The sequence below is a fragment of the Panthera tigris genome, chromosome E3 (assembly GCF_018350195.1).
Source record: "Panthera tigris isolate Pti1 chromosome E3, P.tigris_Pti1_mat1.1, whole genome shotgun sequence".
NCBI lineage: Eukaryota > Metazoa > Chordata > Mammalia > Carnivora > Felidae > Panthera > Panthera tigris.
This window is the reverse complement of record NC_056675.1, coordinates 5560810-5580727: the sequence shown is the minus strand read 5'-3', so window position 1 is coordinate 5580727 and position 19918 is coordinate 5560810. Positions and strand designations below refer to the sequence as shown.

General features: G+C 47.2%; 1 protein-coding gene across 3 annotated transcripts in view; it reads right to left on the bottom strand.

Moving 5' to 3' along the window:
- Positions 1–19918, bottom strand: part of LMTK2 (lemur tyrosine kinase 2) — a 77234-nt gene that overhangs the window by 8907 nt on the left and 48409 nt on the right. For all 3 annotated transcript variants that reach the window (XM_042972428.1, XM_042972429.1, XM_042972430.1), the window contains exons 7-10: positions 19516–19649; positions 8411–8495; positions 7016–7137; positions 1928–2077 (exon numbers count right to left, since the gene is read on the bottom strand). In XM_042972428.1, the coding sequence (XP_042828362.1) occupies positions 1928–2077; positions 7016–7137; positions 8411–8495; positions 19516–19649 (491 nt within the window). The remainder of the gene's footprint in view (positions 1–1927; positions 2078–7015; positions 7138–8410; positions 8496–19515; positions 19650–19918) is intronic.

Here is a 19918-nt window from a genome sequence, read left to right as displayed (position 1 = left end):
AATGATGGTAAAACTGCTTTAAAACAAGAAAGGACTTCACGAGGACTCCCAAGCCAACTCGCACCTCAAAAGTTTCTATGCTATAATCACTGTCAGCCACATGAAGGATCTCGGTTCACGGTGGAATACATTGTGGCGCAAGAGGAAATGAAGAAACATAAACGTTGGGCCTACTAATTTTGTGTGTTCCCGGGACATGTCCCAGTATCAGTGTTTGCCATTTTCCTTCTGGTGTCTACCCAGTGACTTATCCCCTGAATTTAGAAACAGTTTTAACATGATCTCCTCTTTAAAAAATCGCCACAGGTGGTCTATGTAGTAAAGAATGCACTTGTCTTACGTTTTTTAGATTTACTCATTTTATTTTGCAAGAATTCTCAGAGACAAATGCAGTAGTGACTAATCTCTAACTCCTCCCCGCAATGAAAAGTAACACTACAATCTTACGTAGCACATGGTCTCCTTAGATCATAAAAGGGGCTGAAAGCGGAGGGAAACAGTAGAAAATGAAGTCCAAAGAAGAGAGCAAGCGGGAGCTGGGTCTTCGAAGGGTTGGCTGAATAGAGCCAACCTCCCACGACATAGCCACGAACAAAAGGGAAGACAAAGGCAACTTCAAAGTGTTAACTGTAGGCAGTATGTGTCAAGTTATTCCGGGTGAGACAGTTCGAGCGGTGTGGGAGCCAAGCACTGCCTCAGTGCATGGGGTTGCCTCGCTTCACGGGCAGTGCCTACTGGGCAGGCAGTGGTGTAGACAGAGGCTTAGAAAGAGGTGAACGTGATCCTGAATGGAAGCGGAGTAAGAACTGGTCTGAAGACTCGTAAGAAGTAAATTTGTTTGGCAAATGTCAATATGCACTATGCAAATTAGCTTCTGCCGCCAATTTAAATATTATCCTTCCTGTGCTCTTTTCTCACATATTAGGTATCACTTACAAAAATAGCCTCATTTTTTTTTTTTTAAGTTTATTTATTTTTGAGAGAGACAGAGCATGAACGGGGGAGAGGCAGAGAGAGAGGGAGACACAGAATCCAAACCAGGCTCCAGGCTCTAAGCTGGCAGCACAGAGCCTGACGTGGGGCTCAAACTCACGTGTGAGATCATGACCTGAGCTGAAGTTGGACGCTCAACCGACTGAGCCACCCAGGCGCCTGCAAAATAGCTTCATTTTAAAACAATTCCACAATAGGAAACTCCCTAATGTTGACTTTTCTAATTGGTTCAGACTTCACATTTTTTCTTATTGCACAGAATACATAAACTCCTACCTGTTGTACACTTTTTCCAAAACTAACATTACATTTTTAAAATATATGTTAATTCTAAAATCAGTTGTGGGGCGCCTGGGTGGCTCAGTCGGTTGAGCGTCCGACTTTGGCTCAGGTCACGATCTCACAGCTCGTGAGTTCAAGCCCCACGTCGGGCTCTGTGCTGACAGCTCGGAGCCTGGAGCCTGCTTCGGATTCCGTGCCTCCCTCTCTCTCTGCCCCTAACCCACTCACATTCTGTCTCTGTCTCTCTCAAAAATAAATAAAACATTAAAAAAAAAAAATTAAAATCAGTTGTGAATGATACACAAATCTTGGCTTTTCACAACATTTATCGTTTAAAAACAGGGAATAAATATACTGGGGCGCCTGGGTGGGTCGGTAGGTTGAAGAGTCCGACTCTTTCTTTTGGCTCAGGTCACAATCCCAAGGTCGTGGGATCCGGCCCTGTGTCAGGCTCCTTGATGAGAGCCTGCATAAGATTCATATTCTCTGTCCCTCCCCTCCCCTGTGCCCCTTCCTCCACTGGTGCTCCCCACCCCCTCTAAGATAATCAATCAATCAATCAATCAAAATGGGGAGTATATAACTAACACCCACAGACAGAGGATTTCCTTATCTTCTGAAGACAACAAAAAAGTAAAGTAGAGTTACCCACCATCTGTCAGAATAAGGCTGCTCCAGCTGGGGCTTAGGGAGTTTTGTGTCTCTCTCTCGAATGACCTGATTGAGAACATCTAAGTTGGAGAGGTTGGAATAAGGCTGAGCAGCATTATCAAAGAGCTCCCAAAGTGTCACACCTAGGGACCTGTGGAAAAAAGGAAACAGTCATTTCCTCCTCCCTTTAGATGTCAAATTTTTAACACCCACATTTTTATTAGTGACTTTAAGAATAAGGTGTGTACTGAAAAGGTTATTAAAGATAGCCCTTTAACGTGATTTTTAAAAAAAGGCACCTTCAATACAATGAGGTCAAGTATGCCTCCTCACATTTGCTACAGAGTACTCTAGAGTACCAACGCAGAAAGAAAAACTTAAACAAGGAACGGGCATAATTATAGATAAGAGCTAGTGTAACTGTCCACTTTGAAACTCAAGAAATTTTTTGGCACATCTTTAGAACGATGTAAGAGTTCAGTAAAACGGTGAGATACGAGAGGAACATCCTGAGGCAGACAAAGAAATCCCGCTCGCGACAGTCGTAAACAGGTGGGTTTGGTTGCTGTTTCGGAGGGGCTTCTTCCCATCATCCCGCCAGCTACCCGTGGGCCACCTGCTGGAGCCTCTCCGTGCCTCCAGGCCCATGGCTGTTACCACAGGCAGAAGGGAATGCCCCTCCTGGGACCCATCCCCCTCCCTCACACCAAGTCCTCTGTCACCACGGTCACAGCCTCTGCGGCTCAGCCAGAGGGACACTTACTCTCCACCTCCTCTAAGCAGTCTCTGCATCTCCACCTGGGTCATACGGCATCTCCTGGCCACTGCAATGGCTCCCAAGCCTGGCTGACTATCTGTGTCATCTGGGAACCCCCCACCCCAAGGGCTCTTACGTGATAATGTAGGTGTGGCCTAGGAAACTGCATTTAAAGGGGCGCCTGGGTGGCTCGGTCGGTTAAGCAGTTAAGCGTCTGACTTCGGCTCAGGTCACAATCTCGTGGTTCGTCAGTTCGAGCCCCACATCGGGCTCGGCGCTGACAGTGCAGAGCCTGCTTGGGATCCTCTCTCTTTCTCTCTCTCTCCCTCTCTCTCTGTCCTTTCCCCCACTCACGATTTCTCTTTCTCTCAAAATAAAAAAATAAACTTAAAAAAAAAAAAAGTTCCCTAGTGATTCTGACATCCAGCCAGGTTTGGGTGTGGATGGTTTACATGACCTGGGATCGAGGCCTCCAGGTGTTTGTTTGAATAATAAACCGCATTAAATAAATACGTATATTATCTGATACTGTACAGTACAACGTAACTTATGAGTTAATTTACGTTAACTTCACAAATCAGTGAAAGAAAGCACATTCAGAATCTAAGCTGAGAGATCACTTCTGTCAGAGGAAACAAAATAGACCCAAATCTCCCAACTCAATTCAAGAAGGAGAACACACCTTCTCGCCGGCACAGACCTGCCAGAGGCAGAGGGTCGTTCTGGATACAAAACAAGTTTAAGACGCTATCGATGACTTTAGGGAGTCTACAATTTAAGTGAGGAAAATAAGAAATTCGCTGCCACACCTGGTGTGAGCTTGGGCACATGACCCTACCCGTTGCAACTCTCCAAATGCCTGCTCTAAAACTCCCTCTCTCGAGAAGGCCCGTTCCCAAACCAAAGCCCTCGCCGGCCCCCGGCTCACCCTGTTCAGGAAGCATGACGCGTGGGCTTTCTCGACTCCCCACCCCCCACCTCTAACGTCTCCGGTCTCCCTTTCTCATCTCCTCACACAGGCCACAGAGAAGAGCCGTGTCCCCTCATCAAGGTCCGTCCCTGCCCCGGGGCTCTCTGTGCTACGCTGTGCAGTCTCCTGCAGGACAGCCGCCGTCAGTCACGGCCCCTCACCCCCAGCTGCGGAATTCTTTACCTTGAACTGGCCCTTGCCTCCTCGAGTACCACTGGCCTCCTCCTTCTGGGGAGAAAGGAGGGGTCTTACCCGCTCTTCCAGCAAAACTCTCTGAGAGAGGTCCCTCCCGTCCCCCCCGGCACAGGGCAGCGCGGCCCCTGCCGCAGGCTGATGTCGGCAATGCTGCCCGCCCTACCGCTAGACTTGTCACGGTGTCAGAAACCAGGGGTGGGCTCTGTGTCCAGGAGCACAGGCTAAGCTCTCAGGTTAAACACCCTGCTAGGAATAGTAAAAATTTGGACAAAACATTAAAATTATCTTTTTAAAGGCATCACAGATGAGATAAGATAGCATGGAATTACCAGGAAAAACCCTAGAACTTGAAGAGCTAAGGAGAATACTAAAACCACCTCTGAGGGGCCGCTGGGTGGATCAGTCAGTTGAGCGCCTGACCCTTGATTTTGGCTCAGGTCATGATCTCATGGTTTGTGGGATTGAGCCCCACACGCCAGGCTCCAAGCTGTCAGCAGTTGGTATTCTCTCCCCCTCTCGCTGTCCCTCCCCCCACCAAAATAAATAAATAAACTTGAAAAAAAAATAGAGGGGCACTTGGGTGGCTCAGTCTGTTAAGTGTCTGACTTCAGCTCAGGTCATGATCTCACGGTTCATGAGTTTGAGCCCTGCATTGGACTCAGTGCTGACAGCTCGGAGCCTGGAGCCTGCTTCGGATTCTGTGTCTCCCTCTCTCTCTGTTCCTCCCTTGCTCTGTCTCTGTCTCTGCCTCTCTCAAAAATAAACAAACATTTCAAAAACAATAGAACCACCTTTGAGCTGGTGCATTTGCTGAATCACAGAACTTGGGCTTTTGTGGTCTTGGTTTACAAGGCTCAAAGGGGATGGTGGGGGTGGTGAACAGGCCAAAGCCCTGGGTCTGTCCTAAGTAAGGGGAATCACAGACAGACCTCCTCACCATAAAAATAAGCCTGCCCGCACCCCCTCCAGGAGCCTGAAAGGCAAGCTGACTTGGCACTGAGGGGCTCTGAGTAAGTGTTTGCGTGTGTGTGTGTGTGTGTGTGTGTGTGTGTGTGTGTGAGTGAGAGAGAGAGAGAGAGAGAGAGAGAGAGAGAGAGAGAGAGAAGAGAGAGAGAGAGAGAGAGAGAGAAAGAGAGAGAGAGAGAGAAAGGGACTGTGTGTGTGTGTGTGTGTGTAAGGGGGGGTTGGCCCCTAACAAGCTGTAACCACAGAGCTGCCCCTTGATTGGATCTGCAGCCCAAATTCACATCACCTGAGTGGTCAAAAAAACCTCAAGCTGAATATGTAAAGCACAGTCCCCTTACACGGCAGGACAACCCTGGTATCCGACACACATAAGTAAGCGTAGATCCTCTCGGGAGGAATGCTGCTCAATTCTCGGTTTCTGAGATCCTCACCCCAAGGCAATGAGGCAACATCAAGAACCAGCAAGATCAAATCCACAAAGACTTCAGATACTGGAATCACCTGACACAGATCACAACCCAATTGTTAAGAACACTGGGACAGGTTTTAAAAAATCCAGTCGACTTCCTCCAACTGAAAAGTCAATAGCTGAACCATAGAACTTAGTAGACAGATTTAACAGAAGAACAGACACACTTGAAGACAGAGTTTTAGAGAGAGAGAGAATTAGTGGCTGGAGCACAGGTCTCGAAAATTATCTAGAGTGTGGCACAGAGAGTCAGAGAGACAGAGTGTAAAAAGGAAGAGATTAAGAGACAGAAGGCCGAGCAGGAAGGCAAAAAACACACGTCTAATTAGACTTCCCAAAGGACAGAAATGGAGCAGAGGCAGTACTTGAAGGGTAAGGGCTGAGAACACCATCAAACTACAGATTTGAAAAAGCCAAATAAATCCCAAGCAGAAAAACAGAAGAAATCCACACCCATACACATCAGAGTGAAACTACAAAAACAGAAGACAGAGAGAAGAGTTTAACAGCAGCCAGAGAGCAAAAGTCACATTACCTTCAAAGGGCTTAGGGAGACTTACAGCTGACTTCTCAATAGCAACAATGGAAGCCAGAAGACAGTAGAATGATCTCTTCAATATGCTGAGAGAAAGTAACTGTCATCAAGTAAAAATATATTTCAAAAACGAGGACAAAATAAAGGTATGTTCAGACGCACAAAAACCTGAGGGTCTGTTACCAGCAAGCAGGCCCTCACTACGGGAAATTCTGAAGGATGTACTTCAGACAAAGGGCGAATGATCCCAGATGGAATGTCTGAGATTTAAAAGAAAAAAAGAAAAGAAAAGAGAACTTAGAGCAAAGGGGTTTGATTACATGGATCAACCTAAACAAAAAACTGCTAAAAAACAAAACAAAACAAAAAAACCCCAAAACCAAAAACCAAAAACCCAAAAAAATAATAAGAACAACGTGTTGTGAGGGTAAAAGAAAAAAAAAAAACCCCAGCAATTACGTATTGTGTGCGTGTGTGTGCATACACGCGTGTGGGGGGGAGGTGTATAATTAAACCAAGTTGAAGTATGTTAAAGTATCCTGAGGGCCTTGCAACGTTCAGAGAGAGAGGGCCAAGACATGAACTGATACATTAGACTACAGTAAGTGGAATACACGTTATAACTTCTAGGGTAACTTTTAATAAAAGTACAGGACTAGAGTATACAGCTCCCAAACTAATAGGAAAAAGAAGTTAAAAAAAATCAATCCAGATGAAGGCAGGAAGAGGAAAAGAAAATAGAAAAGGCAGGATAACAGTACAAAAAAAATGTATACACAAATTAAGAAAGCTGTAACAGAAATTGTTAGTCAAGGACGTAAACGCATTTCTTTATCAACTTCCATTAAACTGATCTCCTACAAATCACAGTATCACATAATGGTCCAAACTTCTGTTTTTTCGTTCACTGCAGTCAATATTTAAAACCTCTATTATACTGTAGGCCCTACAGTCGACACAGAAAACAGACCTGGTTCCTACATTTATGGACCTTATTACTGTTGAACGGGTAAGAGAAAAGTTAATGATATCACAGTTGTGATAATTGCTAGGACGTCGATAAACTGTCTTTTTCACACCATCAGGCACTCCTGTGTTCCTACATCTTATTCAACTATTTCTCCTTAAGCACTCAAGGAGAAAGAAGTTAAGTCTTGGCTACACAAAAGTCGAACAGAATGGCAAATCAGTACATACCAGATATTACTATACTTCGTTTGATCTGCAGTTAGCAGTCTGTCTTGAAAGCTGGTTACTAGTTCTGGAGCAGTCCATCGCAGAGGGAAAATTTTTTTATCATCTGTTTCAATATAATCCTCCTGTTTTATTAGAAAACATACAGGATTTTTAATTCTATTATGGTTTTTAGCGAAGTCAATGATTTAATGCCAGGTCATTCTCAGAAAACAAATACTCAACCCAAAAGACACATGAGACAAAGAAGTGGGCGTCAAGAGAGATTTTCTGGGCAGGAGGTGGGTGAGGTTTTTCTCTGAAGCCTCCTGGGCTCCATGAGCTGCTTTCTGAGCCATGAACGCTCGCCCAGCCATGAACCTTCCTTCCTGGAAAAGGAAGGTACGCCACGTCGGATGCACAGAACACAGACTCTGAGCAAAGCATCTTTTAAAACATGCTGGGCCTTATGCCCCAGGTAGGGCAGCAGTGCCTACGTTACCGAATAAAAGCACAGACTCGAGAATGACACAGACTGGGTTGTAAGTCCAGGCTCAACCGTTCACCTGCTGGCTATCTATCTGACCCTGGGCAGCCAACAAATACGCTAATAAGCCTTTTTCTTTATCTGTTAAGTGGGGATCATACAATTCCCACCTCCCTTTATGGTGAGGATTAAATGAGATAATGCCCGCAATTACTTCATGGTGCCTGGTAGACAGCAAGGGCTCAAGACACTAGAGGTACCGTGTAGACAAATAACCAACTTATATTTGCATAATGTACTTCAGTTACAAAATACTATGAAAATATGACCCCGGGGCCCTCACAAGAACCCCGTAAGAAAGAACAGACACGACCCTCGTGTCACTGCTGCTGGCGTGGAGCCAGGACAGTCACATTCTTTGCCCCACGTCACACTACCTCATGCAGTTGGGCTACACAAAAACAAGTGAAAACCTCAACTACCTCTTATCTTCTTTGGGGATACAGTTATGGCAGAGTTTAAAAATCGAAACTTCTAAGCTTACTCAATTTGGGCCAAAACTCTACTGGAGAAATACTGATATGACATGCACGGTATTATTTTTTGATACAGGTGGTCATGAATTATTGCCCATTGGTTCATGCTAAAATTTATTATGCACCATCAAATTACATCAATTACACAGTGTAAAAGTCTTTTTACACAAAGCCTTTGGAAAGCGGTCACAAAACCTCAGCACAGAGCCACTCATCTCGACAAACTGCTCGTCAGAAGCCAACACTACCGTTAAAATGAACAAACCGCTCTCCAGAAAGGCAACGTAGCCAAGATCTTACCCTCCTTTGACGAACAGGGTGGCATTTGTGATATGACCACCTCGGGACTATGAAATCAAATCAGCTTCAGGAGAGAATCTTTAAACCTTGGCTTACCTTGTACCTGCTGAGTCCTATCCCATAATCTCCCACTTTCACATTTAGATCCGAGGTAAGGAAACAATTCCGCAGGGCTAAATCACTGAAAACAGAAAGAGGGATGTGAGCATGAGGACAACGGGAACCCGCAAACAGCACAATGTGACCTCAGATTTGCTACAAAGCAGAGTGGTGTGCTGGGCTCCCTGGCTCCATAACGTTTTAGATTCTTTTTTAACGGGAAAGGGATTATATGTCACGTTCTTTGTTACTTAAGTCCCTGGTGACGATCAGATTGTTTTACAAACAACTGCTAAGGTTAAACGCTGACCACATCTTTACCTTGTGCCGTGTCAATACCAGATCAATGGCTCATTTCCCAGTGTTTTAAGAGTGACCAAGAATTCTAAAATACTAAATTGTCTGAAGAGTTTTTTACAGTAACTTGTATTACTTGAGTAACAGTCTAGTGGTAGTCTGTTTATTAGGAGTATAGATGAATAAAGTTACAGCCTCAAGCACCTAAAATTAATCTACATTATTAAAAATGTTTGTTTTTTTAACTTTTCCTTCTCAAAGACATGTGAGCATTCTAAGGAGGCCCTTTCCAAATTACTTCTCGCAAACCTCACGTCTCCACAGGTAGGTAAAGAACACATTTTCAGGACTTGCTTAAAACAGTTCATTTGTATCGTTTATTTAAGAACATGTTAATTCTCAAAAACATACCCACTGAAAAGTAAAAACTGCTTTTTCGGAAGGAACTCTCCATACAGACAACAGAGTCAGCACTTCGGATTTTGGTATAAGCCCTTTATCATCTTTTAATCTTTTTATCTTTTTAATCATCATTCGGCATAGGAATTAAAAAGTCCACTAAGTCAAGACAGAAAAGCATACTGAATTTAGTGTCAAATCACAAAGTTATCAAAAACTGGCTTTCTGCGGTCCAAAACTCCACATGTCTGTCTTCCTCTGATCGTAGAAGACAATCCTATAGTGATTACATTCTTATCTTCAAAGATTTCACTCTTCAAAGCTTCCACGTGGGGAACAGGACGCTAATGAGGCTGGTGACGGCAGCACGGATTCAGGCACACCTCAGTGGCTGTTATTTGCAAAGCACTCACTCTACACGGGCACTTCTCTGAGCTCCAGCCACGTATTAACACATATACTCTTCACGACGAACCTCTGAGGCGGATGCTATCATGCTCCTTATTTACAGATGAGGAAGCAGGCCTAGGAGCAAAGGAACTCCACTAGGGTGGCAGAGCCAGCGAGAGGCCGTCCCCACCAGTAACTGCCAGCGACAACACGTCAGGCCAGCAAGCAGAGGGCTGTTTCATGCGTACGGCTGGTCCTCGATGAACAGGTGCGGACTGAGACTTCCAACGGGTTATGTTCAACTCTTCTCTACGCTGTGTTTGCTAGTGGTAATTTTCAGTGTCCATTCAGAAGCTTTCAGGCCTGTGGTGTCTGGGAGCAACAGAGAAACTCCCAATCTTTTTTTTTTTTTTTTTTTTAGTATTTATTTATTTTGAAGGTGAGAGAGCGCGCGCACATGCATGGGTGAGGGGCAGAGAGAGAGAGGAGATAGAGAATCCCAAGTGGGCTCCGTGTTGTCAGCACAGAGTCTGACGCAGGGCTCGATCCCATGAACTGTGAGATCATGACCTGAGCCAAAATCAAAAGGTGGACATTTAATCGACTGGGCTACCCAGGTGCTCCAAGAAACTTCCCATCTTGTTTTTCAATGTTCATTTGTTTTTGAGAGAGAGAGAGAGAGAGAGAGAGAGAGAGAGAGGCACAGAGAGAGGGAGACCGAGGGTCTGAAGTGGGCTATGAGCTGACAGCAGAGAACCTGACACGGGGCTTGAACTCACAAAGCTCGAGAGATCATGACCTGAGCTGAAGTTGGGCATCCAACCGACTGAGCCACCCAGGTGCCCCAAAACTTCCAATCTTAAGAAGAAAACTAGTCTCCTTGTTTGGAACGAAGGAGGCAGGAGGGAGGAAGAATCAATACACCATTCGAGAGCAGGGAAGCGGACACACTTCCAGGCAGGTGGCACCGTGCGCGGGACCGGCAGCCGCAACAGGACAGGGCCGCGGGTTCCGCCAGCAGAGGTTCGGTGTCGAGCACCCCTGACGGGCATTTCCGCAGTCTCCGTTGACAGATCCTTCTTAACCTTCCCCACGTCCCCCTCCTCGGGCCGGAGTTAAAAGCTGGGTGCCTCATTCCACCGGGGCCCCGCGCGTGCCGCCTGACGCTGGCGGGGGCACCTGCAGAGGCCTCGGCGCCTTCCCCGAGGGCCGTCCATCCGGGCCGTCCGCCCGAGCGGCTCCTGGGCCGCTCCGCTTCCCCGCGCCTCACGCCCGCTCAGTGCAGGTCCTGACACACATCGGACGCGAGGGCTACGGGAAAGACGAAAAGTTACAGAAGCGAAAGGCCACGGCTCTCACTGTCAAAGGCATCCTAACACTCGAATACGACCCGGCCGGTGTTCTCAGGGAAACGCTCCTCGTCGCCTGGAAACCGAAGCGATGAGGCCAAAAACGGGGGTGCGGCTGGGGGGGCTTGCACACCTGCCCCCTGCCGCCACCCCACAGAGACCCAGAGCCACACACGGCCCAGGGGGAAAAGCGGCAGACAAAGGCGACCCGGGGCAGGTCACTTAACACATCAGAGCCTCGGTTTCCGCAGGAACAAACAGGGACGCACACTCACAAGCTTTCGCAGGGGTAAAATAAAGCTATATACGAAAGGTCTCTAATTTGACGCAAAATTGGTACAAACCTTCTCTGAAGCCCGACAGTACGCAAAGCAAAAGACCAGAAAAACACAAAGGTGCAACTTAACGGCACAGGTAATTCTTGACGTCAATGGCTGCTTTGGGTCGGGGAATACAAACATACGCAGCATATTCTCCTTCAAGTTGAAAAACAGGTCTAGTGGTGAGGGTGCCAGACGATCCGGCCCCGACAGGCTCTGTCTGGCTCGGTCCCCACGGCCGTCGCCTCCGCTGTGTGAGTGGAGCAGGCCGACACGGGAGGCGGGAACCCACAGATCTGAGGAGTTCCCCGCCCGGGTTCACCAGGAAGCATCGCTGCTTGCTCTCAGCTCACACCAGAGCTAGTGTTAACCCATCTCCAGAAGGACTGCTCGACTGGAAACAGCTCGGCGGGGCCGGAGCCATTTTCAAAATGGCTCTATTTATGTTACCTACACTTTCCTGAGACGGCCCAACTCCTGACAAAAAGAGTAACAGACGGGAAGCAAAATTACTGAAACTTCGCACTGAATATTCTTCTAGGGCGTGACATACATTATCTTAAGTCATCTTGACAAAGCACTTCAGGAAAAAGATTATCCCTTCACAGAAGAGACAGGGTCGGAAGGATTAAAGGTCGGGGCGTATCTTCTGACGAGCGCTGAATTAACGACTTGAGCCCCAAACCCCTGCTTTGCTCGCAGCGCTCTGCCCCTGGCAGCCGTGAAAGTGTTAAAATAATCATTCCATGGTTCTGAAGAAACTGCAGGATGTGGCTCAGAAAGGTGCGAGCACAAGACGAAAGCAAACGGGTTCTGAAACGGCACCCAGGACACGGTCTTGACCACTTTTGCTCCTATTTACTAGGTAAGTCCTTGCTAGCTGAACCACGCTGCATTTAGTGAGCGCCCGCTGCATGCCAGGCACCCGCCAGGCTCTGCGTGTACACAGAACACCTGCACCGTGAAACGCTGGGTGGGCCCTGAGGAAAAGGTTTGGCCAGGATGCTGTCCACCACCGAGGGCCTGGGCTTTGAGGCCCGGGGATCATACCAAGCCTTCAGTTCTCCGTTCTCCCCAGGGCTGGGCCACAGCTGACACCGAGGTGGATGGTCAGGCTGCTAGGGGTCTCCACCCCTGGTTATGGCTCATCTCCTCACCGGAAACAATGACCAGACTGGACAAAATACATAAGGAAGTGGTTTTCAGGTCCCGCACAGCGGACAGCCCAGGGCTCCGACCCTGAAGAGAAACCAAATACCAGAGGTGAGCTCGACATGTGCTCCAGCTTTCCGTTGAGGGTCCTTTCCAAACCACGGCACAGATGCAGAGCCCAGAGAGCAACAGCCTCCTTGGACGGTGGAAGCAGAGGCTGCCGGGGAGGCTGAACTGTAGGGCAAGGTGTAAGGAGAGGAGGGGTAAGCAGAGAGAGCACGCGAGGGCCCCTCTGAGTCTTGTCTGTGGCCACCTCCTGAGCTGCGGTGCCCTGGAAGAGAACGAGGGGCTGACAGAGGACACTCCCCAGAGCCAGCTAGATGGTCAGCGTGACGCCCCTCAAAGTCCTTAAGAAGGAGGTGACTCTGACATAAGGCAGGGGATCCTCTGGGCCCGTCCTGAAGACGTCCAAACAAGGACGGGGCCAAGCTGCCAACGAATTGCCTTCCGGACACAACCACATCACACTCGGCGTGTGTCGGGATCACGAAGAAGGTGAGTGAAAACGCAGTAGGCCTGTGGTGGGGCCGGTACTCCCCATCACACAACTCCCAGAATCCAAGCCGGGGCTAAAAGGCCACATCAGATCAGGGTCAGAGAAGGCCGGCGTGTTTCAGGTGTGCACGTTTCAGCAAGTGACAAACCAGCGGGCTTAAGAACACAGCGCTACACCATGGGTCCCAGAACACTGACTTTCCCAAAAGCCCCAGGACCATCTAGAAAAATGCAACATCCAATACATTACTTAGCACCGATGATTTTAAACTGACACCTAGGGTCCCAAGGCAAAGCGGCCCTCCCCTCGAAGACACCCACTTTCACCTTCCCTCTGCTTCTCGCACACGCTCCTCCTGCGGTGCGCATCCCTTCCGTGGCGTGGCCGGCCCCCACCTTCAGCTCTGTCCTCCCTAATCCTCTCTGCACAGCATACCTGCATTTTGCATTAACTGGGTTATTGGAATACTAGGCTTTTTCTAAGGCTTCCTGAAGCACAGTTTTTTAATTTTCTTTTTTTAATTAAAAAAAATTTTTTGGGGGGGCACTTGGGTGTCGGTTAAACGTCCAACTTCGCCTCAGGTCTGATCTCACCGTTTGTGAGTTCAAGCCCTGCATCAGGCTCTGTGCTGACAGCTCAGAGCCTGGAGCCTGTTTCAGATTCTCTGTCTCCCTCTCTCTTTCTCTCTCTGCCCCTCTCCCGCGCTCTTAAAAATAAATAAACGTTAAAATATGTTCCTCCCCCAGCTCCACCCTCCAGGTAACACGTTTCAACAGACTGGTAGCTATAATCTCTTTGTACTTTTCCCATACACATAGTATACACACAAGAAGGCATTTGCTCTATGCGACGTTACGCCCGCCTCTGTACATCCTCGCTTTTTTTCATTTTTTACTCAACAACATCACACAATGCGGAAAGCCCTCGGAGTCACCAGCACAGCAGCTGTCCCTCCGGTAGCCGCGTGGTACTTCCACAGTGCCGGACGGACTGAGATGGGTTCTCGCTCCCCACAACGAAGGTTGCTTTGTTGTGGTTTTTTTTTGTTTTGTTTTGCCGCCCCTTCAGACGACACGGTGCAGTAACAGATCGTTCTCATCCATGTCCTTAAGTTCCAGGGCTTCCATGTCCTAGGGAAGTGAGTCTAGCAGGGGGTAAAGGGAACGTGGATTTCTAATTATACAGCTCCCGCCCTGAAAGCTCTTCAAAATTTGTAATGATTTACACGAAATTCAGGAAACTCCCCCACATCCCTACCAGCAACAGACGCAGGGGCTCCTTTAGTCCTGAGGTTCTGTGACTTTGACCTGCGTGTCCCTAGCTACTGAAGGTGATCATCCTCCCGTCCGCTGGCCCGGCCCTGTCTCTGCCCGTCTTTCTAGGGGTCGATGTTCTCTCGCCAATTCTGAGGCCCGCTGTGTATCGTGAACGGTCGCCCCCCCCCCGGGGCCGCTCCTTGCGTTGGCAGCTACATCTTCGCAGGGGTGTCGTCCACGGACTTTGTCACGGTGTCTGTTGCCACACAAAGTATTTCATTTGCAGAGAACAGTCAGCCTCTGATGTAGTATCCACCCTTTATTTTACAACTCCCGGGCTTCCTACCTCAGGAAAGGAAGACCTTCCCAGACAGGAGGTCTTGCTCATCCCTCGGTAACACATACACACAGCCTTCTGCAATTTTGCCGGAATCACCTTTATTTCTTACGTCTTTATTTTTATATACAGGGTGGTGCAGAGGTCCAGTATTTTCACCGATGGGTAACGAGCTATGCCCACATTGGACAGGGAAGCCACCTTTTCCCCAGTGACAGGAACATCACTTTGCCATACACTAACTTGCTCCTCATACTGGCTACTGTCCACTTACCTGTTTCTCCATCAAAACCGTCCTGATCTCTATCTCAGTGGCTGACTCTGAGTTCTGATACCTCGTAAAGCAAGCCTCCCTTGCTGCCCCAATTCGCCTCTTTTTCATACTTCACTGGCTCTTCGAGACATTTATTTTTCCATATAAAGCTGAAGATAATTTCACTCCCCCTCCGAAATCGTGTGAGGATTCTTACTGGAATTGTTTGTGAAGCTTACTTCTCAATTTTGAGTTAACGGACATTGCGCTGCCTGCCTTCCCACCATAAAACGGGGCACATCTCTCCATCTGCTCGCGTATTTTACGTCCTTCAGTAAGACTGCACAGCTGTCTCCACGCAGTCCTGTGTCTTTCTCACATAAATTATTCCCAAGTAATTTATAATGAATTATAACAAATAATTTTGTGGCACTGGTAAAAATGGGATGGGTTTTCTGGCTTCACTTCCAGGTATACTTTAGTATATCTATAAGCAAGCTACAATAAATTCTTATTGATTTTGTTTTTTAAAGAAACTAGTATCTTGCTGTTTCTCGAGATACAGTATCATGCCACCAGTAAAAAAGGGTGCCTAGTGAGTGCTTAGGGTAGTTTACTGGCTCAGAGTGTGGGCCTCGGAGCCCCCAGCTCTGGTTTGGAACCCCAGCTCTGCTCTATGACCAGGATCTTATGAGTGAAGAACACGAGGCTAGAAGAGGTGAGGCCCTGTGCCTGGGGCCCTCATTCTCTCATGTCGCATATACTGGTCAAGTGCCTGCAGAGTTGTAGCTCAAGCCAGATTCCACAGCCTGCATAAGGAAAATCCTTAGATTTGCATCATAAGAGCAAAGTGACAGTACAATTGTGTCTTCTTTTCATTTAACACCACTAAGGGCCAGATGCTACAGGGGGCTTTGATATAAGATTATCAATTAGGGAGAGCCCCCCCCCCCCCCGCCCTTGACTTGCTGGATGGGGGCTGCCCAATTCATGAATAATTTAATAAAGCCAATTAGATCTTCAAAAGTAAAATAAAATAATCGAAAGAATTACGGCAATCATATTTATTGCCATACAAAATTTTTTTTCCTTAAAGACTAATCTTTAGAATACGAAACATTAGAAGGAATTTGAAAAGATAAAATTTGAAGATTTACATGCACACAAATTAATGAAATCTCCTAATAACACACCAGCTGAAAGATCTACTCATGCCAGCCGTGCGGCACAAGCCGATTAGTAACCAGACTTTCTAATCTTTACCAGTGCGAACACCCACAGTACAATTTAAGAAAAACTAATGTAAAACAGAACCTAACCCTAGTGTTTATCTATCATGCTCCTGCAACCCTGGATACCCACACTCTGAGAGCCGGAGAACCTCAGTGTTTCTCAGCAGAAGGTAACCGTAACTTTAAAACAGGGAAAATCCTGGGGTGTCTGGGGGGCTCAGTCAGTTAAGCGTCCGACTCTTGGTTTAGGCTCAGGTCGTGATCTCACAGTTCGGGAGTTTGAACCCCACTGCACTATCAGCACTATCCCTGTTTGAGATTCTCGCTCTCTCTCTCTCTCTCTCTCTCTCAAAATAAATACATAAATAAACCTCAAAAAAATATAAATAAACCAGGAAAATCCTAAGGAGGCTCACGAACGATCCGGGTACTCCATCCCTCAGCTACCTGAGGCACCATGAGGCCCGGGCTACTCGCTAGAACCTCTGTGCACTTAGCTCATGGTGGTGACCTGTGGCATCTCACTGGAGCGGCTCAGGAAGCCTGACGGGCAGGGGACGGGAAGTCCCAGGCTCTCGGCCAGAGTGGCGGAATGGTGTGGAACGTAACCCGCTGGCAGCTTCTGCTGTTGACATGGCCTTCACGGATGTCACATGTAAGCTTCGGAGATGGAGGCTACCTAAGACCCAGGCATAAGTCTCCTCTTAAACAATAAGCAAAAATAAAATTTAATTGCGGGTGCTTTACTAGATCACTTTCCAAACATAGCTGACAGCTTTTAGTTGGACATGTGGGCTATTCTATTTTCAACCAACACAGAAACCTGACTTTAAGTCAGCCAATGAATATTCTGAATTCCAATTTAAAAATATGCTATACAGTTTGCTACCACCAAAAACATGATAATAATAAATTAATTAATTAAAATACGGCTACTTAAAAAGAGAGAGAGAGAGAGAGAGAGAGGGGGGGGGGTGCTAACAATTTAAATATTCTTCACCTTGAGTTTTTGTGCCTGGATGACATCCAAACATAAATGTGATTTAATTCGTCACCTGTATTTGTTCTGAAGTTCACAAAAGCCTAAATCAAGTAGGACTTCAACCTATAGGGACTCACAGGAAGGGGCACCTGGGTGGCCCAGTGGGTTAAGCATCCAACTCTGGATTTCGGCTCAGGTCACGAGCTCACAGTTGTGAGATGAGGCCCAAGTTGAACTCCATGCAGAGTGTGGAGCCTGCTTGGGATTCTCTCTCCTTCTCTTTGCCTTCCCCTTCTCATACGTGTGCATGTTCTGTCTCTCAAAATAAATAAACATTAAAAAAAAACAAAAAAACCTCAACTCATGGGTTGCCAATTTTTTGAGGTCTTTGCCAATTTTTAATATAAAGCAGTAGGAATGTACTTGGACTTTAATGCCATTTCTAGCTGCCTCTGAGACCTTTGTGCTGCTGACTCTGACATGATACTCTCTCCAAACGCTCCATCTTCCAAGATCTAAAAATTCCTAAACCAGCTTTTAGGGATTAATCTGCTGTGACTTACAAAAGATTAACAATACAAATATGCTGGGTATTAACCTGCTATAAGATATTAAAGATATGAAATATAAGATTTCTCTGTCATGAAGCAAACAGACCATTTACATTTCGAAGTTTTGTATAAGGGATTCTGCCTTGGGCTTGAAGAAACCCATAATCTCTGGGGTCTTTTATAAAGCCCTTTATCAGAATGATTCACTCACTATGCATGCCAAATAAGATATAGATGTAGGAGAAAAATGTTAATAATTTTCTTTCTTTCCTACCCTGAATAATGTTGAGAATGTGACAGGGTACTTTTCCATGTCTGTTCTCACGCACACACGCATACACAGCTCTGAACATACAAGCAGGTGTTTTCTTATTTAAAAAAAATGGCATCATACTATAAATATATTCCTATGAAACCTACCTCTTAAAAAATAGAATACTTCATAGCCCTTAAAGTCAAAACACACAGGTGTGCCTTTTCAGGGCTTTGGATTGTTAAGTGTTAAATTATCTAATTAAAGTCAACTGAAGAGCGGCGCCTGGGTGGCTCAGTTGGTTAAGCGTCCGACGTCGGCTCAGGTCATGATCTCACGGTTTGTGAGTTCGAGTCCCACATCAGGTTCTGTGCTGACAGCTCGGAGACTGGAGCCTGCTTCGGATTCTATGTCTCCCTCTCTCTCTCTGCCTCTCCCCCATTTTGTGCTCTGTCTCTGTCTCTCTCAAAAATAAATAAAATGTAAAAAAAAAAAAACAAAAACAAAACTAAAGAGAAGCTGGTTTCCCTGGAGACCTGAGAAATAATTTCAAACATATTTTTATTTTTTATTTATATGTTCAAAGTTTATTTATTTTGAGAGAGAGCCAGGGAAAGGCAGAGAGAAAGAGAGAGGGACAGAGAACCCCAAGCAAGCTCCACACTATCAGCGTGGAGCCCAATCTGGGGCTTGAACTCACGAACCTCGAGATCATGACCTGAGCCGCAATCAAGGGTCGGACACCAGGGGTGCCTGGGTGGCTCAGTCGGTTACGCGACCAACTTCGGCTCAGGTCATGATCTCACCGTTCATGAGCTTGAGCCCCACATGGGGCTCTGTGCTGACAGCTCAGAGCCTGGAGCCTGCTTCGGATTCTGTGTCTTTCTTTTTGCCCCTCCCCTGTTGTGCTCTGTCTCTCTTTCAAAAATAAGTAAACATTTTTTTTAAAAGTTAAAAAAACAAAAAAAGAGCTGGACACTCAACCAACTGGGCCACTCAGGTGCCCCTCAAACATATTTTAAACATAAATCAGAGCTCAGAAGGCTAGAGAAGAATAAGCAGCAATCTCCTTTTGGGTTCACAGAACCATCATCTCCGATAGGACTCAAAGCCCTTTTTTACAAAAAATTAATTACAAAAATTACATCAATGGTCTGAGCCAAACACAACGTGCTCCAAAGAGCTGCGGCTATTCAAGTGGGACTAGGAAGGTTTCGGCACAGATTATGTGCCGATTAAGATTCAGCACGTTATACTGACTGCTGCGTGGCTCACGCACACCCCCTGACCGCCTATAACCCAGCCCGGGGGCGGGGCGCTGAGGTGGGAGGGCAGGCCTCTCAGAGCACTGGCACCCCTGTTGTGACCCTCCACAAACAGATGATGCTGGCCTAGCAGACCCTCCCCTCCCCTCCCCTCCCAGGGATGGGCAGCGGGACCCACCCTGAAATCGCACAATCAGGACCACAGCCCGAAGCTGACGTGACAGGGGAGCACAGAGAGACGTCAGCGGGGAGACGGATGCCGTCTGCCCCCGGCTGAGCGATGTGCAATTTTTTACATTCTCTGAAATTCTGGAAATGGTCTCCGGACCTCAGGCTGTATGCAGACATCCTGTTGCCCGGTTCCGGTCTGACCGAAGCCCAGCTCTACCCTCGCTCTGACCCGGGGCGTCCCGGACAGCTTCTGCTTACACACCCTCCAAGTACTCTCCGGACCCGTCACGAGGACGGCGCAGCCCGGGCGGTGAGCGGGGCGCCGACGGACGGACCCACCTGTGCAGGAAGTGCAGCTTGTGCATGGCGGCCAGGCCCGCCGCGATCTCGCAGGCCATCCGCTGCAGCAGCATGGTCTGCGAGTCCCCCCTCACGTGCTCTTGCTCGTTGCGCAGGTAAGCTTTTAGGTCACCCTGCAAAAGGCAGCGCAGGTCAGTTTCCAGAGGGGACGAGGCGAACACGCTGGCGACCACACACGTGCCTCTGCCCGTGTCAACTATTATTTATTAGAACTAAGATTTGACCTTAATAAAGAGCAAGTTCCAAGTTACAAAGAGTAATTCCACCCAAATGCTTTAAAAGTATAGAAAACACTATCATCTTTTAGGGTCGTTCTAACCAAACGTTAGTTTATCTTTAAATAAACTATCAGTTTAGATGAACACACGTAAAACCAAACAGT